Genomic DNA, 21,911 nt, shown 5'->3' on the forward strand with positions numbered 1-21,911 from the left:
TATATAAAACCAACTTATTGCTATTTCCTGCATTTGGCTGAAATGTTTTCTAATATACATATATAAATATGTGTTTTTCATAATATGAATGAAGATAGCAAAAATGGGATTTGAAGGGAAAATTATTATTTGTTAATATATTTTAAAACTTTTTATACCTCAATGTTTTCCCTATCAAAGTGAATTATTCAGTCTTTATTTTACTAGAATGCTTAACATCTTTACTTGGCTCAACTTACCCCTAACATGTCATGTATGGGGCAAGTTGAGCCATATACCAATTTGTTGTTGTTTTTTTTAAAGTCGTATTTTATGGCCATATTTTTAGATACTTCATAATAATTTGATAATAATAATTTCCTTCATTTCAGTTGTTATGAGAAACCCGTGTGCCAAATGGGGTTTTGTAAACACATGCAGCACCCAAACAGTTAATTAGTTAATTACAGTGATATTTCAATTTGAATATGATTTACAACTGTACAATTTTAACTTATCGAATTTATTCTGAAATTGCGAGAAGGCAGGTAAGCAACTCAGCAACAGGAAAGCAAATATATGTATATATATTTTTTTTTTTGGATGCTGCGACATGACCTGTTGTGCGTTACCGGCTGCACTTCCCCAGCGTGGCCTGTAGGTGGCAGAATCACACTCGCGGCACTAGTTTCCCGGGAATGCGGAAAAGAAGAAGAGAGAAACAAACCGCGCGCTACTGGAGTTGTCACTTGGCTTGGATGTTATTTTTTAATGCATTTAACGTCGTTGTATTATATTCAAAAAGAGCCGACCAAAATGAGTCTTTATTTCTTCGAGTTTTGTTAAGAGATTGTGGTCGTCTCTGGGGTTAGACTTAAGAGTGGGTGACTTTTATAGTCTCTTTACATGTATCATTGTTTTCTGGTTGAAAATGCCTCAAATTAAGTTGAGAGGAGTCACTGTGGACTTTCCCTTCACTCCATACCCGTGCCAGGAGGACTACATGAACAAAGTCATCGAGTGCCTGCAGAAAGTGAGAAACCCAGTCACCATACACAACCCTTGCATGTACTGCAGCAATATTTCTTTATAGTCTTTGAAACACCCTTTAATTTAATTTGCCAACTACTTTAAAAGTTTCAGGGGCTTTAAAGATTATAGTCGACAAAGGCAAAAGTCTGCCACTTTCTGATATTTTCTAAGTTCAATCACTTTTTCCAATAGAGATAAAATGCAATGGCAGAATGACATTTTACTGAAGGTAGAATGACATTTTTGTTTTACTTCCCCTTTGATTCATGTATAACATGAAGGCTGTGGCGCTTTAATCTATACAATAAAGATGTTAAAGTCTTCTTGTAAGGTCACATTGTTCTATTCATTTTCTCTTAATAAGAATGACATGCACTTGTACTCTTTCAGAAAGTCAATGGTGTTCTTGAAAGTCCCACTGGCACTGGTAAAACGCTCTGTCTGCTGTGTTCGGCGCTGGGCTGGAGAGAGAACTTTAAAGACACCATCTCTGCCCGCAAGATAGCAGAGAGAATGGGCGGCACGGAGCTCTTCCCTGACAGACCAATGTCATCGTGGGGAACAGCAGCCACCGACGGAGACGCTCCAAGTAGTGTCCTTCATTTATTGATTCAATGTCGACTTGATTTATTTTCAATATCATTTGTAAACATTTCTCGTGTTTTTAAAGGCTACATTGTTGTATGAATTATAAGCCAAATCATATTGACCGTTGACATTCTGGGCAACCATTGGAATTATATTTCAAAACACAAGTAACAATATCATGATTTTTGTCTTTTCCTTTTCGTTTCTTTTTTTCTAGCTTATTACACGGACATCCCCAAGATCATATATGCTTCCAGAACCCATTCCCAGCTAACACAGGTCATAAACGAGCTCAAGAACACATCATACAGGTCAGCTATCTGAGTTAACATCACATATTCAAGGGATATTGTACAGTCAGCCATTCATGATCATTGAGAATATGAAAACATGATTACATCCTACCAAAATGTTTTTCAGCATATTCTATAATGCATACGCTACCGTTTGAACATTTTTAAAATGTTTTTAAAAGAAGTCTCTAATGTTCACCATGGATGCATTTATTTGATCAAAAATACAGTTAAAACGGTAATATTGTGAATTATTATTACAATTTAAAATAACCTTTTTTCTATTTTGAATATATCTTAAAATGTATGTTACATGATCCTTCATAAAGCATTATTATGCTATCTGCATTCATAAATTAAAAAATTTTGTAAAAACAATTGATCACAAAAGAAGAAATCGTTCTGATATGCTGATTTGGTGCTCATTAAACATTTATTTTTTAATTATCAATGTTAAATAATATGTTTTTATTTTTGTGGAAATCGTGATTATTTTTTTTTATGAATAGAAAGTTCAAAAGAACGGCATTTATTGGAATGAAATCTTTTGTAACATCATAAAATGTCCTGACTGTAATTTTTTGCATCCTTGCTAATTAAAAATAATAATAATAATAATAGTGTACTTTTTTGTTGTTGTTTTTTTGTTTTGTTTTTTTACTAACAGATAGTATTGTTCTTTATTATAGGCCAAAAGTTTGTGTTTTGGGATCTAGAGAACAGCTCTGCATAAACCCGGAAGTGATGCGTCATGAGAGTAACCACATTAAGGTATGTTGATCAGTACCTCACTGGCAGTATGTGTGACACAACTGACGCTTGAAACACCAGTGCTGTATCTCAACACCATATTAATGGAGGCATTATGGCTTATTTCAAGGTCCACATGTGCAGAGCAAAAGTGTCGTCCCGCTCCTGTGCCTTCTACAACAATGTTGATGGTATGAGACTAACATTGGTGACCTGTCAATAGAGATTTGAAACTTTATTACATAAAAGAGTTTCAGTAGACCTTATTTAGAGCAGCGCCATGACAGGTATGAAAGTGAGGCTGTGAGGGATAGTCTTGCCTTGTTTCCAATGGCATCCGCTGTAAAAAGCTGGACAAAGCTCCTAGATTGCTTACAATTTTCCACAGCTTATATTGTCAGGAGTTTTTTGTCAACTGAAATTTCTTGGAAAGATATTTTTCCAGTGTTTCATGAGCAGAACAATCTAAAAACACATTAAATAACAGTACAGCCCATTGAAGAGAAGCATGTCTGTCCTTCACAGCCTCGCTTTCATTCCCATTAAAAATCAAAGATGGCGCTGCTGTGAATAAGGTCTATTATAATGGTTTTAGTTGTTAATGTGCTACTCTACGAGAACTTGCTGACTATTTTTTTTATTTTTGGGGGTATTTTAAGAGAAAAGCACTGACAAAGAAATCATGAATTCTATCCTGGATGTGGAGGATCTTGTAAAAACAGGCAAAAAGCAAAGGTGAGGCTCTGCACGTTGTTTCAAGGGCTTGATCAAAGCACTGAAAGAAATAGTGTTTTTCTTCGCACTGCTGATGCGGCGCCTGACATGATTCCATTGGGATCTTTTCTTTGAGTGTTTGTTTGTAAATAGTGACATTGCTCAGACTGTTTGTTCCCATAGAGTTTGTCCGTACTACCTGTCCCGCTCAATCAAACAACACGCTGATGTCATCTTCATGCCTTACAACTACCTGCTTGACCCAAAGGTGAGACATTTACCCTACCCATCTCATCACTTTAGATACACCACTGTTCAAAATGTTTTTACTGTTTTTGAACGCTGTCTCTAATGCTCACCAAGGCTGCATTTATTTGGATAGTCTTTTTTTATTTTATTCACAATTTTGATTTCTGTTGATTCACAGAGTCGAAGAACACACAACATAGAGCTGAAAGGAGCTGTGATTATTTTTGATGAAGCTCATAATGTTGTAAGTGTTTTGATGTTGTTTGAGACCTCATAGCCATTATATATTGTTGTTTGTTTTATATCCTATTAACTGTTTGTGTACATTTTCAGGAGAAGATGTGTGAAGAGTCCACGTCGTTTGACCTCACCCCTTACGACCTGATTTCTGCCATTGACGCTGTAGATCGACAGCTGCGGGAACACGCCTCAGACATCAGCAAAACAGATTCCGCTGAAGAGTTTAATGTGGAATCACTGAATTCAGGTTAGTTTGGCAAAAAAACTTGCTTTTTAAATATAATTTTTTATATAAATAAATGGTTTATATATTTGTGTATATATACAGTACTGGTCAAAAGTTTGGAAACATTACTATTTTTTTTATGTTTTGAAAGAAGTCTCTTATGCACATCAAGCATGCATTTATTTGATCAAAAATACAGAAATAATATTCCGAAATATTATTACAATTTAAAATAATGGTTTTCTATTTTAATATACTTTAATATATAAAAAATTCAATTTTGCTTTCTTTTTTTCAAATAAATTAATACTTTTGAAGTAGCGTATATTGTTATTGTTACTAAATATTTATATTTTAAATAAATGCTGTTTTTTAACTTTGTATTCATCAAAGAATCCTGAAAAAAGTATCACAGGTTATAAAAAAAATATTAAACAGCACAACTGTTTCTAACATAGATAATAAATCAGTATATTAGAATTTCTGAAGGATCATGTGACACCGAAGACTGGTGTAATGATGAAATAAATTATATTTTAAAGGATATTCAAATAGAAAGCCATTATTTTACATTTTAATAATATTGCACAAAATTACTGGGGGTTTTTTTCTGTATTTTTGATAAAAAAATGCTTGATGACCATAAGAGACTTTTTATGAGAAAAAACATTAAAAAGAGTAATGTTTCCAAACTTTTTACCGGTACTATATGTACTGTATATATCCCAATAAATAACTCCCTTATTTTTATCCTTTATATGATTTTACAGGATTGAAACTGGATATTACCACAATTGCAAAAATAAAACGTAGGTTGCTCTTCAAATATACAAATTTATTTATTTTAATACAATATTTGATTTCTGGAGTTATTTGGAATCCATTTTTCAATAATGAAAAGCATTTAGCTGAGAGCGCAACTTAATAATCTTACAGAAATTTTGATGGATCTGGAATCTTCCATTAACGGTTTTGAGATGCCAGCAAATAATCAGGGAATCACCAAACCCGGCAGGTGAGTGAAGCATGCTGGGAAAACGTTTGGTGCTGGGAATGCGTATCAGTAAAATATTGACTTTAAATCACCATTTTTACATGCACATTCATTTTCTGTCTCTTCTTCTTTTAAAGCTTCATATATGAGATTTTTGAAACGGCTAATGTGAACTTTGAAACAAAAAACGCTATAGTGGAAGCCATGGAGCAGATCACAGGATATTTAGCAGGGAGTGAGTATTAACAACTGGTCCTCATTGACCTTTTCTGTGTATCAGTTCAACATTTACCCATATGTGTATTTTAAAAATGTTTTGCAGGGCCTGGTGTCTTTCTGAACACAAGCGGACTACAGAAAGTAGCAGATATAATCCAGGTAAGACGTGTACAGCATGTTAAAGAGATCAATTGGCCATTTTCTGTATTTTTATTGTGTTTGTCTGTCGGTCCTGAATCAGTTGGTGTTTGCGGCTGAACCTACAGAGGGCAGCAAGAAATCACAGATGAAAAAAGACTTGAAGGAATTTAAGGTTTGCTTCAATTGATTTTCACATTCATGCTGTGTTCATTGTTACATATCTGCAGACATCAGGTTTTAGTTGTAGTGAGTGATAATGTTATGTTGTAAATTTGATAGTAAAAGAAAATTAATCAAAAGTGTACATTTTAAGATTTAAAGACAATTATAATGTTACACAATTTTTTTTTTTCAAATAAATGCTGTTCTATTTGACATTCTGTGCATCAAAGAATCCTGAAAAGAACAGCACAATTGTTTTATACATATGATATAAAGAAAGGTTTCTTGAGCACCAAATCAGCATATTGGAATGACACTGAAGACTGGAATAATGGCTGCTTTACATAAATAAATTACATTTTAAAATATATATAAAAAAATTTGTTGTAATATTTCATAATATTACTGTTTGACTGTATTTTTGATCAAATAAATGCTGTCTTATTGAACAAAAGGCTTCTTTCAAAAGCATTAAAAAAAGCTTACTGACCCCAAACTTTCGAACGATGTAGTGCATGTCAGACGATAGTTTCTCTAATTCTTGTCTTTCATCTCCCATTTCTGCTTCTGATTCCCAAATCTGTGTCTGATATCAGGTCCACATTCATCCAGACAACAGCAACTTTAAGAAGAAACAGCTGACTGATGTATGGGCTTCCTCCTCTACCAAGAAACAGGGTATGAGACACCTTATGTGTAGCAAAATGTTTTCAAAGTTGCTAACTTGCTATTGACTGGAGCACACATTCTCTTTTTTTATGTAATTTTCTAGTCATGGAGAGTATGAAATGTATTCCCAGTTTCACAGACAAGGCTTAAGCCTAGTCTCAGAGTAAAATGCATGTTTGAGCTGTTTTAACTGAAAACAACTTGAACTGATCTTAAAATATGTCAGTGCCATTGTTTTGTCTCAAGATGCACACCAGTAATGTTTATTTCTAAGGCACGTTTATAAAAACTACTTAAATGCCCTTATTGAACTAAGGCCCAATCCTGGCTTAATCTAAGCCCTGTCTGTGAAACCGGGCCATCATGTGTATTATTGCTTCAGGATTACATGTTTTGGTTGCCTTGATGGTGCACATGAAACCTCTTCCACGATGAAATGCTGAAAAAACGTGATCTTGCACATTAAACTGAAATGGATCGAAATGATGTTGTGTATATTTTCTAGGGAATGTGCTGAGCTACTGGTGTTTTTCTCCGGGGTTCAGCATGCAGGAGTTGCTCGGACAGGGAGTACGCAGCATCATTCTGACCAGTGGAACTCTCTCGCCGCTCTCATCCTTCACCTGTGAAATGCAAATGTTCGTGCTCTTCTCCTCTAGCTGTCCCCGCTGAGGTTTATGAGTGGATGCTGGTTGGATGCTAATTCTCTGCTGATTTTCTGCAGTCCTTTTCCCGTATCCTTGGAGAACCCTCATGTCATCCAGCGTGATCAGATCTTCGTCAGTATCATTGAAAAAGGTCCGGACGGCGTGAAGTTGAGCACAGCCTTTGACAGGAGGTGAGTAACATCAACAACCTCTGCTTTGAACTGTCATTATTTATTCACCCTCAGTTTGTTTTAAATCCAGGTGCTATTAATTAAATCTGAAAAATGTCAGTTATATTGACTGTAGGCTGTCAAGGTCCAAAAAGGACCGTAGAGGTAGTTTATATAAGTGGTTCTCCAATGGTTTGGCCATGGGACCCACATTTTCCCATGGTCATTAGGCTGCTAATTTATGCACATAAATTGTAAAAATATGACAAATACTGATGAATAAACAGTAGCCTATAAGGTAAGGCTATAAAATGGCAGTCCCAAACAATTTTTTGTTAATACAATAAAGTTGGCATGAGCCTCCACAGTCATATACAAAAATATAAAAAATAAGTCAAAAAAGTCAAAATAAAGTGGCTTTTTGGGGATAACTCAACAACAGTTAACATAGTAAATACACAATACCAACATGAACTGATAAAGGGATAGTTCACCCAAAAATGAAATGTTATGTTAATTTACTCACCCTCAGGCCATCCAAGATGTAGGTGCCTTTTTACGGTTCTTTAGAAGAACAGACCGCACGTTAGCCTAGAAATCTAGACGCACCCTAGCGGCAGCAAAATTTATTTTGCTTCCAGGGTAGTCTAGCAACTCTCCGTTGACTTTTTGAGCTGGAAAAACCAAACTCAGGTCAGGCCAATCACATCATGTATAGAGTCGGTGGGCGGGCTTAACATAATGACGACAGAGTTGTGACGGTTCCGTTTGAATTCCCTGCTACTTGAAAACAAAGAATGGCTGATGACGAACAGCGGTCTTTCGAATCAGCTTTGGCTGCGACTCTGTAAGACTTGGAGTTAAGCTTTTCTTTGAGAAAAGAGCAAAGAACGGCACTTAAGTCATTCTTAAAAAAGGAAGATGTGTTCGTAGTTTTGCCGGCCAGATATGGCAAAAGTTGAATCTATCAACTAACGTTAGCTCCGCTGTTGGGAAAACGCTCTGGTTGGTTGAAGCGCTGTCCTATTGCGTGCCGAGGGAATTTGAAAGACCACCGTTTATCCCGCCCCTCGGATTGAGCCGTGTCTATGGTGAGTTGCCAGACCTAACATCTTGATGTTGGTATGGCTTGCCAGGCTAACCGCACGTCACTCCCGGATAACCAAAAATGGGCAACGAGGCGGGATTAGCTGAGGTGACGTGAGACTAACAGACAGCAGACAAACTGCTGGTAGTGACAGCAGCGGCAATCCACCTGTCACTCAAGTGGCCACGCCCTTAATTATGCAGAACTTTAAGGCTTAATATCATTTAAACGAATGAGTTATAAAAAAAATCACCCTCCTCACTGTTGTCATGAAGGGCAAAATTAGCTATATAGACCAAAACTGCTTTTTGTACCAGGCCGTAAACATATTTTTTTCTGCTGTAAAGTTGAGCATATTAACATGGGGGGGTCTATGGGATTGACTCTTTTTGGAGCCTGTCTCTAGCGGCCAGTCAATGAATTGCAGTTTAAGTCACTTCCGTGTTGGATTCAAGACGAGAGACCGGAAGGTTGCCGCATGGTTTTCTCCCGTGCATATGTCATTATTCAACAGGAAGCTCACGCTCCAGACCGCCATGAACTCGCTCAGGACCATTTGCCGAGGCTGTGGATTAAATGTAAAAAAAATAAAAATCTCAGACACGCATTATTTAAAGGGGTGGTCTATTGGGGCTTTTCCACTGCATGGTACGGCTCGGTTTGGTACGGTTCGACTCGGCGCGGAACGGTTCGGCTCGCTTCGCTTTTCCACTGCGTGGTACGACTCGGCTCGGTACGGCACGGTTCGGTTCGCTTTAGCTCGGTTGCTTTTCCACTGCAGTTAGTACCGCTTCAAAGTGGGTGGGACTGATCGTTATAGTTGCCGTCTCTACTGCCATGACATCATCATATTAAATGCGAATTTTTCATTACGTGTTTCCCCATCCGCTCCTCGGCAACCAACGAGAGGAACGTCTGCACCTCGTCCACTGACCACGATTCAGCCATTTCTTTTTTTTTTTTAAGCAAATACTTTTAAAACAGGCGCTACAGCGTTGGCTGTTGTCTACTGGCTATTTAAATCTAGCGGGTTTAGTGTCTCGTGTCGTAAATAAAATGACGCTGGTAGTGATGATTCTGTCTGACCAATCAGTGATCTGCAGTGTTTTCACGTCACATTTTAGTATCGGTACGGTACGCTTGGAACCTCAACAGAGGTGGTACCATTTAAAGCGAGCCGAAGCAAGCCGTACCGTACCGTACCATGCAGTGGAAATGCGTCATAAGTGAGCCGTACTGAACCGAGCCGTACCGTACCACGCAGTGGAAAAGCGCCATTTGATGTCCCCAGAGTGTGTTTGTGAAGTTTTAGCTCAAAATACCCCATAGATATTTTTTATATAGCATGTTAAAATTGTCACTTTTTGAAGGTGAGCAAAAATGCACCGTTTTTGTGTCTGTTCCTCTAAACGCAAATGAGCTGCTGCTCCCGGCACAGGGGGCGGAGCTACAACATCTTGTGTCTTTTTACCTCACACAGACATGCACAAAAAATTTCAAAAGCGTTTAGCCTTTTATGTCCAAACCGGAGTCAGACAAAGATGGAGAGACTCAAGAAGAAGTGACAACGTGTAGACAACATTTCTGAATGGTTAATTGATGAATTTATGTAGCTTATTTGTAGTTATCTTCTAGTCATTGATTAGCATATTCTGTCATGATAATCTATAAATCGCGTTCCCGGTGCGGGGTTTATGTAAATTTTAGGGTTGGTGATGTCACTAACCCGGGAGGAATGTCGTGTAGTCCCTATCAGCCGTTTGTTGTAGTCCTTAAAAAGCAATTTTTTTCAAATAAAATATTTCCCTTTGCTTTGAACTTTGAGCGTTGTAACTTTGCAGATGTTGTTTATTCTCAAACCGTAACATTACACACTAACTGAAGTTAAAAAAGGGAAATCATAATCAATCACCCCTTTAAACTGCGTCTGATAAAAGAGTTAACAGCTTTCGTGCATGTCTTTCAAAATAAAAGTCTTACAACAGAAAAACAGAATTACGTTTGTTGTTTTTGTTTCTTTGATTGAACACTCTGCAACCCACTCACTCAGTCTTGCGACCCACCAGTTGAGGAACACTGGTTTATACTCGTTGACTCGTTTGCTATATTGTGAGGTGTCTGATATATGAGCCATTAGGAGATGTGTAAATATTGTTCTTTTGTTTTTGAAGGTTTGTTCCTGAAAACATGTCGTCTATGGGAAACACTCTTGGTGAGAATTCTTTACACTGAAACAGCATATGATCTTAAACTCTTAGCAATAATGATCTGATGATCAGCATAATTATCAGTGTGATATGATTGGGTTTGCAGTCAATCTGACGCGGGTGGTGCCTCATGGACTGCTGGTGTTCTTCCCCTCGTATCCAGTGATGGATAAGACTCTGGAGTTCTGGAGGGTGAGCGTGTTCAGTCCGACCTCATTAAAGATACAGTATGTAGCTGACTAACCAATTCAAACGAGTTGATCAGTTCAAGAGTTGAGTTGATATTTTGATTCAGACTGATTCTGAAAAAATGCTCAGGGCAATTCTTGAAATGGTTCAGCTGATTTACTTCAGTACCAGAGAACCAAAACAATTTAAGAGTTAGCATTTTTCTCACACTTTTAAAACATTTTTTATTTTATTTTTTTCTAAGTTTAAAATGTGCTGTATGTAGATTCATGATTACCTTGTTCATCTCTTGCCAACTTTAGCATTTAAGTGACTATGCACCAATTCCCTTCATTCTCTCAGGCTAATGGGCATGCAGATCGCATTGAGAACATGAAGCCCATGTTTGTAGAACCGAGGGGAAAAAGCACTTTTACTGAGGTAAATAATACTGGTATCAGTCATTTTAATAATTGTGCACTCAGTATGATTTGAGATAGATGCTAACAAAATGCCAGCATAGCTTGAACTACACAAGCTGTCATTCAGTGCTGCTCTGAAATTGGATTCTTTTGCAGGTGATTGATGGTTATTATGACAAGGTGAATGACCCAAACTCCAGCGGAGGAAGCTTTTTCGCTGTATGTAGAGGAAAGGTGAGACTATAAATATTTTATGTAATAAAAATACTATATTATGAACCTACACCAGTAATATCAACACATTTCTTTTTGCTTTCCATTTTTCCCCAAGGCAAGCGAAGGGTTGGATTTTGCTGACACGTACGGTCGAGGGGTTGTGATCACTGGACTTCCCTTTCCCCCCAGAATGGACCCCAGAGTGGTGCTTAAAATGCAGTATCTGGATGAGATGTGCAGAAATAAAATTAGTGGAGTGAAGGTACCTGCTCTTCAAAATGCTCGACTGTGGGTTTTATATGGAATGCAGATATTGCAACTATGTATCATCTGCTGACATTATATATAACATTTAGATTGTCAATTAACATGGTAATTTATTGTAATTTGAATACAATTAGAATTAATTAAATCCTTATTTATTCAGCATTTTAGAATGATTTCTAAAGGATCATGTGACAATGAAGATTGGAGTAATGAATGCTGAAAATTTAGCTTTGCCATCACAGGAATAAATTACCTCTTAAATACACACCAGTTATTTTAAATTTGAATAATATTCCACAATATTGCCATTTTTACTGTGTTTGAAAATAAAATAAAATGTGTTTGCAGTAAATGCAATTGCATTCATAAACAAAAAGTCTTAAACATGCCAGTCTTTTAAACACTAGTTAATATATAAATTAATTATTAATTTAGGTTGCTCTTTACTTAAAACATTTATGTATAATACATTATAAAAGTATTTTTAATGCATTAATTATGCCTTAATGATGCACTGTATGTTCTCGTGAAGAATTGTTACCACCGTTATACCGTTATCTATTCATTGTGAAGTTACACATTTAGAAAGTATAATGCATTAAATAAACAACCAATTTCAGATGTAGCAAGGAATCTGCAAATACTATAATGCATTTTAACTTTGGTTACAATTATTTATGAAAAGGTATAATGCATTATAACATACACTATGAATATCTGTATACTGCATATATTAGATATTATTATATATTACATAAAGGATTTAAACAAAAGTGTTACTATCATTAATTGATCATTCAATTCAAAATTACATTAAATTCATACATATAATGACAATGAATGCAGCTCCTTTACAATGAACATGTTTTTAATTCCTGAACTGACATTCATTTTGATATTTGAGGCATAAGGTGAAAAATATCAGGATGATGGTACAATTATCCTGATATCATAATAAAGAAAATCCCCCTATAAAAAGGATAAAATTCTTGAAAAGAAAAACCTAAGAAATCTTTGATTATTACTCAAAAATACTGTTTTGTCAAAATATTGAACTAATTGAAAAACATTTGTCGACCAAATCAAAGTCATTTGGTGCAATATAAAACAGGTAATGATATAATAGAGAGGAAGTCTCTTTAATTATCAGATATGACCTTTTATTGACATGGCAGGGCTAGTTCAGGTTGTAAAATGTCCCTAAATACATAGTGATATTTATGTATTAATAATTCATGAAAAATAATTACCATTACCTTAAAATATTTTTTTTATATTTTATTATTTAATAAATATTACATATTTAATTATTGTGTATTTTTATGGTCTGTGGTGGTTCAGTATCTGTCAGGGCAGGAGTGGTACAGACAGCAGGCCTCTCGAGCTGTGAATCAAGCCATTGGCAGAGTGATCCGCCACAGAGAAGACTACGGAGCCATCTTCCTCTGTGATCACAGGTCAGCGCTAACTACTACAACAGCAATTCCCAATTTGTCTCGAGAGCATCTACTCCAATATTAATGTTCTGGGATTGTAATCCAGATTCAGAGGCACCGAAGCCCGTAATCAGCTTCCTTCTTGGGTGAGGCCATACGTTAAGATTTACGATAACTTCGGTACCATGGTCCGTGATGCGGCTCATTTCTTTCGGACGGCGCAGAAAACTGTATGTTTGTTTCTTGTTCATGTATTCCTGTACCATGAAAATCTGCAAGGCAGTTTTTACACTAATAAGAGCTGACATGCACATTTATTGGTTGATTTGTGTGTCAGAGACCAGTTCCTGTTAGGAAAGGAAAAGCAGTGAGCAGTGAGAATCAGGCAGACACCAGGCTGCTCAACACAGGCTCCAGCTGTTCGGCTAAGAGTGTCTGGCTCAATGACACATCTCAAAAGGCCAAAACACTAGACTCACACGTCCCCAGCTTAAAAAGGAGAAAATTAGGTAAGATCACCTTTTTATGAGGTCTTAAGGCTCTTGGACGAATGTGTTTTTCATTAAGACACATATGCCAGGTCTTGGAAGTGTATGTCGCCATTGATTTCCTAATTACTTTAAACAGTAATCAATATAAAAGTCAAGTGATTAAACAATAAGTTATAATTGGGTCTCATTCTGAGATTGATTTAAAGAAAAGCCCAGTTGAACAAATGAAACATTAACATTAGATAATGTTTGGAGCCTCAAGTTCATTGCAAGACAAGTCAGCAAAAATGATTGTGTTGTTTTAGAGTCAGAAGAGCATTCTGGAAGGGATGGCGCAGCCAGACTTTGCATTCAATATGAGATGGAGATGACAAGTAAAAGGAAACCAGTCAGCCTGCTGGACGCCCTGGATGATACAACCAACAAAGAAGGGAGGGAAGACACCATGGTTGGGGAAGAAAGGGTAAGACAAGAATTACATTGCGAAAGAGATTTTTTTTTTAGGCCCCGTTTACACCTGGTAATGCGTTTTGGATGATCGGATCAGAAGTGGACGAGTTGACTAAATTCAGGTGTAAACGGGGTCTAAAACATTTTGAGCTTTCGACCACTTCCAGAACCCGAACCCCAAGACTCGAGAGATGAGCTAATCATTCTGTGTCCAGTACAGAACCTATAGGATGTTGCGCATGCGTGGTCAACACAACGAATCACTCTCTGAGACAACTCGGTAGTCCCGAGTCATATTAAAGATTCGTTCAAAATAAATCAGTCGTTCATGACCGACCCATCACTAATGGGAAGCACTAGCCAGACAGGATTTAAACTTTGTTGGCTGGAGACCCAAGTTTGGTTTGAAGACGAAAACATACCAAGCACAATGTTCTCTCACCATTCCTGATTTCTAACACGCACTCACAGCGTGGTCTCGTGACTATCAGAGCAGAAATGGAAGCTGCTGCTCTCCGTATGTTTTTCTGTTGTCTCCAGTCGCATTTATATTGCAAACTGCATGAGCTTATTTCATCCAGTAGATTGAAAGATCAGAAAAAGCCCAAACATTTACCCACCCATAGACCCTCCCCTCGAAGAAATCAGGACAAAAGTGGTTGAAAGTAGACAAAAGACCAGCACCAGGTGTAAACAGGCATGTGTCTCCTATCTTAATACCAGGTGTAAACAGGGCCTTTGTTGCACTTTTTTCTGAACCAGTGTTCTCTCTACTGTTTTATCACCTAATGTGATGTAATGCTGAATATAAGAGCAACTCTTTTCCTAATGATGTAATTCATGGTCCCAAAAAAAAAAGTATAAAAAAAGTAGTCCCATGCGAAGTTTGCGCCATTTCCCAGATCTACTGAATTCATGATAGCTTACTGTGAGAAACACTTGTATATTCACAAGACATCACATTTCTCAGAGAAATTGGAAGTGAATAACCTAGAAAATGAGTTTTTGCTGACTAAATGAGATATGAATGGTGAATAATTGCCTCATAAATCATGATCAGGGTTTTGAATGACACTTTTGATCCCTTTTTATCTGTTTCTCAAATCTTTCTAGTTTCATCAGATTAGCTCATTGTCTGTAAAATTTCACATATGCTGTAACATAACTATGTGAGCAAATCGTTTTGCTAATTTTCCCTTTCTCTTATTGGTCTGTGACCCTGCAGGCGAGTCGCTTGTCTACTCTTTCCCTCCAGCATGACAAACGTCTGGATGATGAATCGAGGGGTGGGAAACGGAAAATTAAAGTGGTTCAAGAGCGGGTGAGGCATCTTGATTGAAGTTTTGTGAGCTCCATTGGTGTCGACTTCCTCAATATGATGTTGATAACTTGACTATGCAGGAACTGGATTTTATATATACCGGTATATATATATATATATATATATATATATATATGCAAAGATAAATATTCAGCAGCCATTACTACAGTCTTCAGTGTCTCATGATCCTTCAGAAATCATTCTAATATAAAGATTTGCTGATCAAGAAGAATTTCTTCATCTATGTTGAAAACAGTTGTGCTGCTTAATGTTTTAGTGGAAACTGATGCATTTGATTCTTTGATCAATAAAATTATCAGAAGAACAGCATTTATTTGAAATAGAAATGTTTTCTAACATTATAAATGTATTTACTGTCACTTTTGATCAAATTAATGTGTCCTTGCCTATTAGAAGTATTCATTAACATCTTAAAGACCCAAACGTTTTAATTGTAGTGCTGTTTATAGGTTTCCTCAAACTGGCACTGTTTCTGCAGTTCAAAATTTGGTGATGCATATATTACACTTTGCCATCAAATTTAGTAGATTACCAAAAATAAATGGAATTGGAACATTCTCCCAGAAGCTTTTTTCCCTTGGTCGAGCATTATTAAAGTTAGAGCTTATTTAGAGATATCAGCCGAATGGCTTAGTGCAGGCGCTAATGGATTCAAGGTCAGGGTTCCCACGGGTCCTTGAAATCCTTGAAAGTTTGTGAATCTGAAAAAATGTTTTCAAGGCCCTGGAAAGTTTTTGAAAATAAACATACACAGACACAGGTCCTTGAAAGTGCTTGAATTTATTTTGTGCAATAAGTTTTCTGGAAAAAATTCCATATCCACTCCGGTCCCAGTGTTATTTCGCCAACACTTCATGGCCTATGCATACTAGTTTGCTTGATTTACACTAGTTAAGCGCATTTACGCGTTACGTAGTTAAGTGTTTCCCGCATGAGGTACTTTGTGTTGTACGTTGCCATGACGTTCACTTGTGCATGAAACTACCATGGTACCCCAACATTTGTTGTTGGACACAACAAATGTGTCCCCACAATAAGTCCTTGAATTTGATGGTATTGGACCTGGAAAGTCCTTGAAAGGTCCTTGAATTTGAAGTTAACGAAGGTGTGGGAACCCTGCAAGGTGATTTGGGAAAAGCCCGTAAAAGTCCTGGCAGAAAGCCATGCATAAGAATGTAGTGTAACGACGCCCAGTTCCAGGAATGCACTAATATTTTGTTGGTAGTACCAGTTTGCAACAACAAGTTGTCAACACTCTGGAAAAAATTATAAAAAATGCATCGCTTTCTGCCAGGACTTTTACCTGCTTTTCCCAAATCACGGAAGTGACCTCGACGTCCGGGTTAGCGGTAGCATGAGCCGTCAAGCAAGTGTTATTTAAATAAACTCCTGATGTACTTACAAACTTTCCAATGCCTTGTTTTATGAGTACAGAACCTATTTGTATAACTATAGAAGTTTGGTACCATTCTGGGGATTATTAGTGGGGTAATTTACGAGATGCAACCTTGGATCCATTAGCGCCTGCACTAAGCCATCCGGCTGATCTATAAATAAGCTCTAACTTTAATAATGTTCGACCAAGGGAAAAAAGGCTTCTAGGGGGTGTTTGGCTCGAAGTCATGGTGCAAAGGACCCTAGGTTGAAATTACTCCGAACCATCCCTTTAAAAGGAACATGCCATGCTTTTCCTTTGATTATTTTGATTAAAGTAAATGTATTCTGTTTTCTACTGGCTATGTTTCAGAAAACAACGGCTTCCTGTACTGCAAAAACAGGCAAAGCTTTCATGATAGAGCTGAGACGATGCCTGAGTCATGAGAACTTCAAGCTCATCATGGAGGCGTTACAGTCGTACAAGACAACCGATGACCTGAGTAACCTTCTGGCTAATGTGGCTGAACCCCTCATACAAGACCACAACACACACAGTCTGCTCAGAGGTGCAGAATCTCAGCATATACATCCCATGAGTAATGCGAGTTATGTTTACACTGCTTTTTTAAAGTTTAACTTCGCCGTTTAACACATTAGATTGCAATCGGAAGTTATTACAAACACTCATTGGTGGTTTAAAGTGAGTTTTGGGTAAAGCGTAATATTAATCTTTTAAATTGTGTTATGTAGCTTGATGCTAATTGTAGCTCTAATGCACCTGTTGCGCCAGGAGCTATATCTATTTCACCATCTATTTTGTTACAAGAATTCACATAAGATCCCAAGAATAAGCCTTTTTTTTTTTTTTTTTGACCTCAGATAATAGGTGGATTAACGAATCTGGGATGAAAGTGGTGTTGATGGGCAAGCCATGTAATGCCAGAATAAAGGCTAATAATGTCTGAACAAAAACAAAAGAATAATGATAAAAGAATAATGAAGCCTCATACTAGCAGATGTGCTAACATTCGTCGAGAGAGGACAATAGAGTCGGGAATGGGCAGTTCTCCGCTCCAGACATTAGAGTGCAGGGGAGTTATAGGGGCAATAAATAATGTCATTAGCATTTTTATTAGCCTTCTCTAAAAACACATAACATTATGTGTCTTTTTAGAGTTTTAGAGATATAATCCTCAGATTTGAAATGAACCACACTTGTGGCTTCAATTTAATTGAGGTTATAGGTTGTTATACCACATTTATATAATATTTTTATAAATATTTTTATTTTTGTTTTTATGTTTGAGCTTATATATTTCCATATTAATAAGAGTCTGAGTATTTCTGTTAACTCTCAAGTGTCAGCTTTCTAAATATATGTTGATTATTTGTCTATCCAGAATGACTTGTCATTATCAATTATTTAAAAACAAAACAAAACAATTGGTGGAATAAAATTAAGTTGGCCTTTTTCCCTCTGATCTTCCCCTGATCTTTTTCTTAAGGTCTTTATCAGTTCATCCGACCACACCATAAGAAAGAATTTGATGAGCGTTGCTTGGAGTTAACAGGTGAAGGTTGTGGCTATAAACAAGAGCACTCGCTGTCCAGGGAGGAGCGAGAGGCTCTTGGGCAGAACACAGGTAATATTTAACTAAGTGTGTAGCAGTTACAGGAAACATTTGGGCCTTATTTTATCTCCCCATAATCATAAATAACTATTTTTTGTTGATTTTGTAGCGAAAGCCGAGATGGCGCCTGTAAATCCACCCAGCGAGCAGCTGAACTCGTGTCGACAGCTGAACCAAGGTGGTCCGCACTTGGGAACCGTAGCACTTAATGGAGGGGATGGTCAAATTGGAGGTATATCGTAGCTTATTGATAGTAACTATTATTAAAAAGGCCTGCTCCTCACTTTTTAACCCTCTGGGCTTCTTCGTAAAATAGTCACACTTAGCTTCCTCCCGCCCGAAAACGGGCGAAGCCTTAAAATTTTACTTTACTTTTTCCCAGGATAACCAATCAAATATATTTTTGTTCTATAATGTTTTCTGATTATTATTTAGAATTTTTTATGATACTTTGCATTAATTATATAATTTTTATGAGCTATTTTTTCCATTAGAATTAATATATATATTTTTATTTTATTTATTTTATTTTATTTTTCAATAAATGCAACATTTCACATCAAAATAGAGTGCAGGCCTAAAAAAAAAAATTTTTCAAGTGAGAAGAGCACCATCTAGTGGCTTCAAAATGTATTAATTTGTGTCATGTCCTATAACCGCCTATAGGCGGCCTATAGCTTTTTTATTTATTTATTTGATTTATTCCCATTCGGAAAGATTTTTTTTTATTACTAAGCAACCACTGAATGGAACAACACAAATTATATATCATTTTAAAGCTTAGGATCTTAGGATACATTTATTAACTCCTAACGAGTGCTGAGTAATCCCTCTAAAACCGAGTGTACCGCCAGCAGGCGCCACCTAGCTGCGAAAATATTCTTTACCATATTTTTTAAAAATCTTGCCTTGATTAACACAAAGTTGATGTCATTTGAAAGCTTAGAGTCTGAACTTTACAGTGAACACTTTGAAAAACTCTTAAGTATTGCTGAGTTATTTGCTGATAAATAGAATTTCTTTTTTTTTCATAATCTATAAAATAATGTACTGCAATGTGTCAAAAACATCATGCAGCTCATGAAACATTCTCAGATAATTGAAAATGGCACTTCATTTTTTACAGCATATTATTACAATTAAAATGAGCCCAAAATTAACATAATCTATTGCTTTTATGACAAGATGTTCTTCATGGAGAAAAAATTGCCCATGAGGGGGTGTCAAAGACTGTACAAAAAGGCTGTCTCTTTTCCAAATGCTGTAACTTTTGATTCCTTTATCCAAAAATTTTTATTTTTTTATCCAGATGCAGCTAACATGTAGGGGGACTTCACTAAAAAAGAATTTCCCTCCTACCTTATTTCCTTCCTGAGTTATTCCATGACAAATAAGAAAGATATGCAAAATCATAATAAAAATTATATATATATATATATATTGTCTTTTATCCGCTGTTTCTTGGCAGGACAATGTCCAAATGTAATGTAATTTATATTTTCAAAAAATGTAAAAAGAGTTCTTTCAAACGATACCTACTTTTTGACTCTCCTTGCTATAGTTTTGGAGTTATTATGATTATATAATTTTTATATAGTTTGGGGCAAAATTTGCTGTTTCAGTCTTACCAGTTCCTTTCTCTCTGTGTGTGTGTTTGTGTGTGTGGGGGGGGGGGGGGGGGGGTGTCTTATTTGCACTCTTGATGTTTTAGAGTGTCACCCCTTCATTGCTGTACACTTTTTTTCAGCACAGTTGCTGATCTGTAGCTTGTACCACCAAAAGTTTCTCTGAGTTTTCCTATTTTTTCGTATTTCCCATTCATTTCCTATGTCGCCCGTTTTCGGGCGGGAGGAAGCTAAGTGTGACTTTTTTTTTTACGACCCTTTAACATATCAGAATCATCTCCTTGATTTTTTGTGTGTTCATATAGGTAATAAAACAAGTCACCAAGTTTCACCCCCATCCGATGAAGCAAAAAAATTTAACAATTCGAAACGTTCAAGTTTTCGCCCGTTTTCGGACGAAGAAGCCCAGAGGGTTAATGCAAAAATGTGTACATTTAGAACATTTTCTGATGAAGTTTGTGTAATTTTTAACAGTGAATGTAAGAAGTGAAGACCAGAAGCCACAAACATCCATCAAAGAAGGTCCATCATGCTCTTCTCTGCTGTCAGACATAAAACAGGCCATCGGTGCAGAAAAAACCCGTCAGATGTTTTTAGCCTTGCAGGCGTATAAAACGTCAAACAATTATGAACAGATGGTGTCAACTGTTGTGAGTTTATTGACTGAGAGGGATGGGGACATCGCTCTACTAGAACGTTAGTCAATTTTTTTTTTTTTTATCAGCTTTATAGATTCTTTATCACAATCTATCAACAATGTCTGTTGGGAAAGAGGCTGAACTTGTTCGGTTTGTTCTAGGTTTATCTGTGCTCATTCGACCACAGCACAGGAAGCAGTTCGGTGAGCTGTTAAAAGCCTTGACTGGAAATGATTCTGTAGCAAACCAGGATTCAGACATGGGATCAAGTCCACCAAATCAAGGAATTTTATGTAAATATTGTATTCTGCAACAGGTATAGTAGATAAGTGTTTTCTAATTATTATTAATATATTTTCTTTTTCTTTACAGCATCTCCGTTATCTGCAGGAAAGACTCAAAGCAAGATATCATCCTTCTTTTCGTGAATGCTGCTAGGACTTTGAGATATTGAATCAATATCTTTGTATTTTTTACATATATCATGCATGAAGAGATTTATGCAGGAGAATGTAAAAAAAAAAAAAAAAAAATTAACTGTTTTAAAAAATAAATGAAACTGACATATGTATGCATTTTTTCATTAAATTCTCTAAGTTAGATATTAAAAATAAATATATGGGTTTTAAGTTCTTTTAATAAATGTTAATTCATTTTTAAATGAAAAATAGTTTGAGTAATTTCAGTCATCTGACAATTTGATCTTCCCTGTACCATAAAGTAGCATTATTGTTTTGATCTTAATGATTCAAATATATTCTCCCGAGAAAATATATTTTCCTGAATGTGTTATATAAACAAAGCACATAGGGAAAATGTATAGTTGGGATGAATGATTCATTGCTATTTTTTATTTTATTTTATTTTTTGCCAGGAAAATATAATGCAAAGTACAATGCTAAGATAATATCAATATTAATAATGTACAGTTAAAAAAAAAAGAAAAAACATAAAAAAAATTGAAGTTAAAATTGATTGGATATACAGTTTTATTTTAGTTTTCATAAAAAAAGAAGTTTTTATTCAAGCAATAAATGTATACAATAAATACATGGATACATACAAACTGTATGAATTAAGGCCAAATAAAATGTCTTCCTGACCATCCTGATTTTCATGTGAGTGTGCGCATGCGTTTTAATCACTTTAAATATTATACACTCAAAATAATAAAAGGAGTGTCTGGGAATGAGTAATTTTTTTTCATAAGAACTTTTTCACAGTAAGTAATGTACGTTTATAGAGCAATTCAATACAAAATACTGAATGGAATGTAAATGCACTGATTTGTTTTTATTCAGTGCAACAAGAACAAGAGGCATTACACAGTCATATCTTTAACAACATAAGCCACCAGAAAGAAAGAAAAAAAGAATACATAAACATTTAAAAAACACCGCAGCTTAGTTTTAGTTTGTTTATGTATAATATTTAGTCCTTAATTTAAAACAATTTTTTTTAAAAAAACGTAAATAAGCTGG

At 36.1% G+C, this 21,911-nt stretch overlaps 1 protein-coding gene across 2 annotated transcripts; it reads left to right on the forward strand.

Moving 5' to 3' along the window:
- The first annotated feature begins 666 nt into the window (after nt 1–666).
- Nucleotides 667–21,320, forward strand: rtel1 (regulator of telomere elongation helicase 1). 2 transcript variants are annotated; one of them, XM_082156210.1, is made up of 33 exons: nt 667–1,012; nt 1,402–1,600; nt 1,817–1,910; nt 2,582–2,663; nt 2,773–2,833; nt 3,302–3,377; nt 3,540–3,624; nt 3,784–3,849; nt 3,939–4,092; nt 4,842–4,880; nt 5,008–5,086; nt 5,203–5,300; nt 5,388–5,443; nt 5,526–5,597; nt 6,184–6,265; nt 6,762–6,894; nt 6,981–7,094; nt 10,332–10,372; nt 10,474–10,559; nt 10,899–10,976; nt 11,114–11,191; nt 11,289–11,435; nt 12,782–12,897; nt 12,983–13,106; nt 13,214–13,385; nt 13,673–13,830; nt 15,043–15,138; nt 16,907–17,102; nt 18,042–18,179; nt 18,277–18,399; nt 20,267–20,488; nt 20,592–20,712; nt 20,801–21,320. In XM_082156210.1, exons 1-33 carry the CDS (start codon nt 911–913, stop codon nt 20,856–20,858), a joined length of 3,546 nt encoding a protein of 1,181 aa, XP_082012336.1. In that variant the 5' UTR covers nt 667–910; the 3' UTR covers nt 20,859–21,320. The 2 variants fall into 2 exon arrangements, with proteins under 2 accessions (XP_082012336.1, XP_082012335.1); XM_082156209.1 differs by having other exon boundaries at nt 20,592–20,723; nt 20,803–21,319.
- Nucleotides 21,321–21,911: the final 591 nt, after the last annotated feature.

This window comes from Leuciscus leuciscus, assembly GCF_965113295.1.
Source record: "Leuciscus leuciscus genome assembly, chromosome: 23".
NCBI lineage: Eukaryota > Metazoa > Chordata > Actinopteri > Cypriniformes > Leuciscidae > Leuciscus > Leuciscus leuciscus.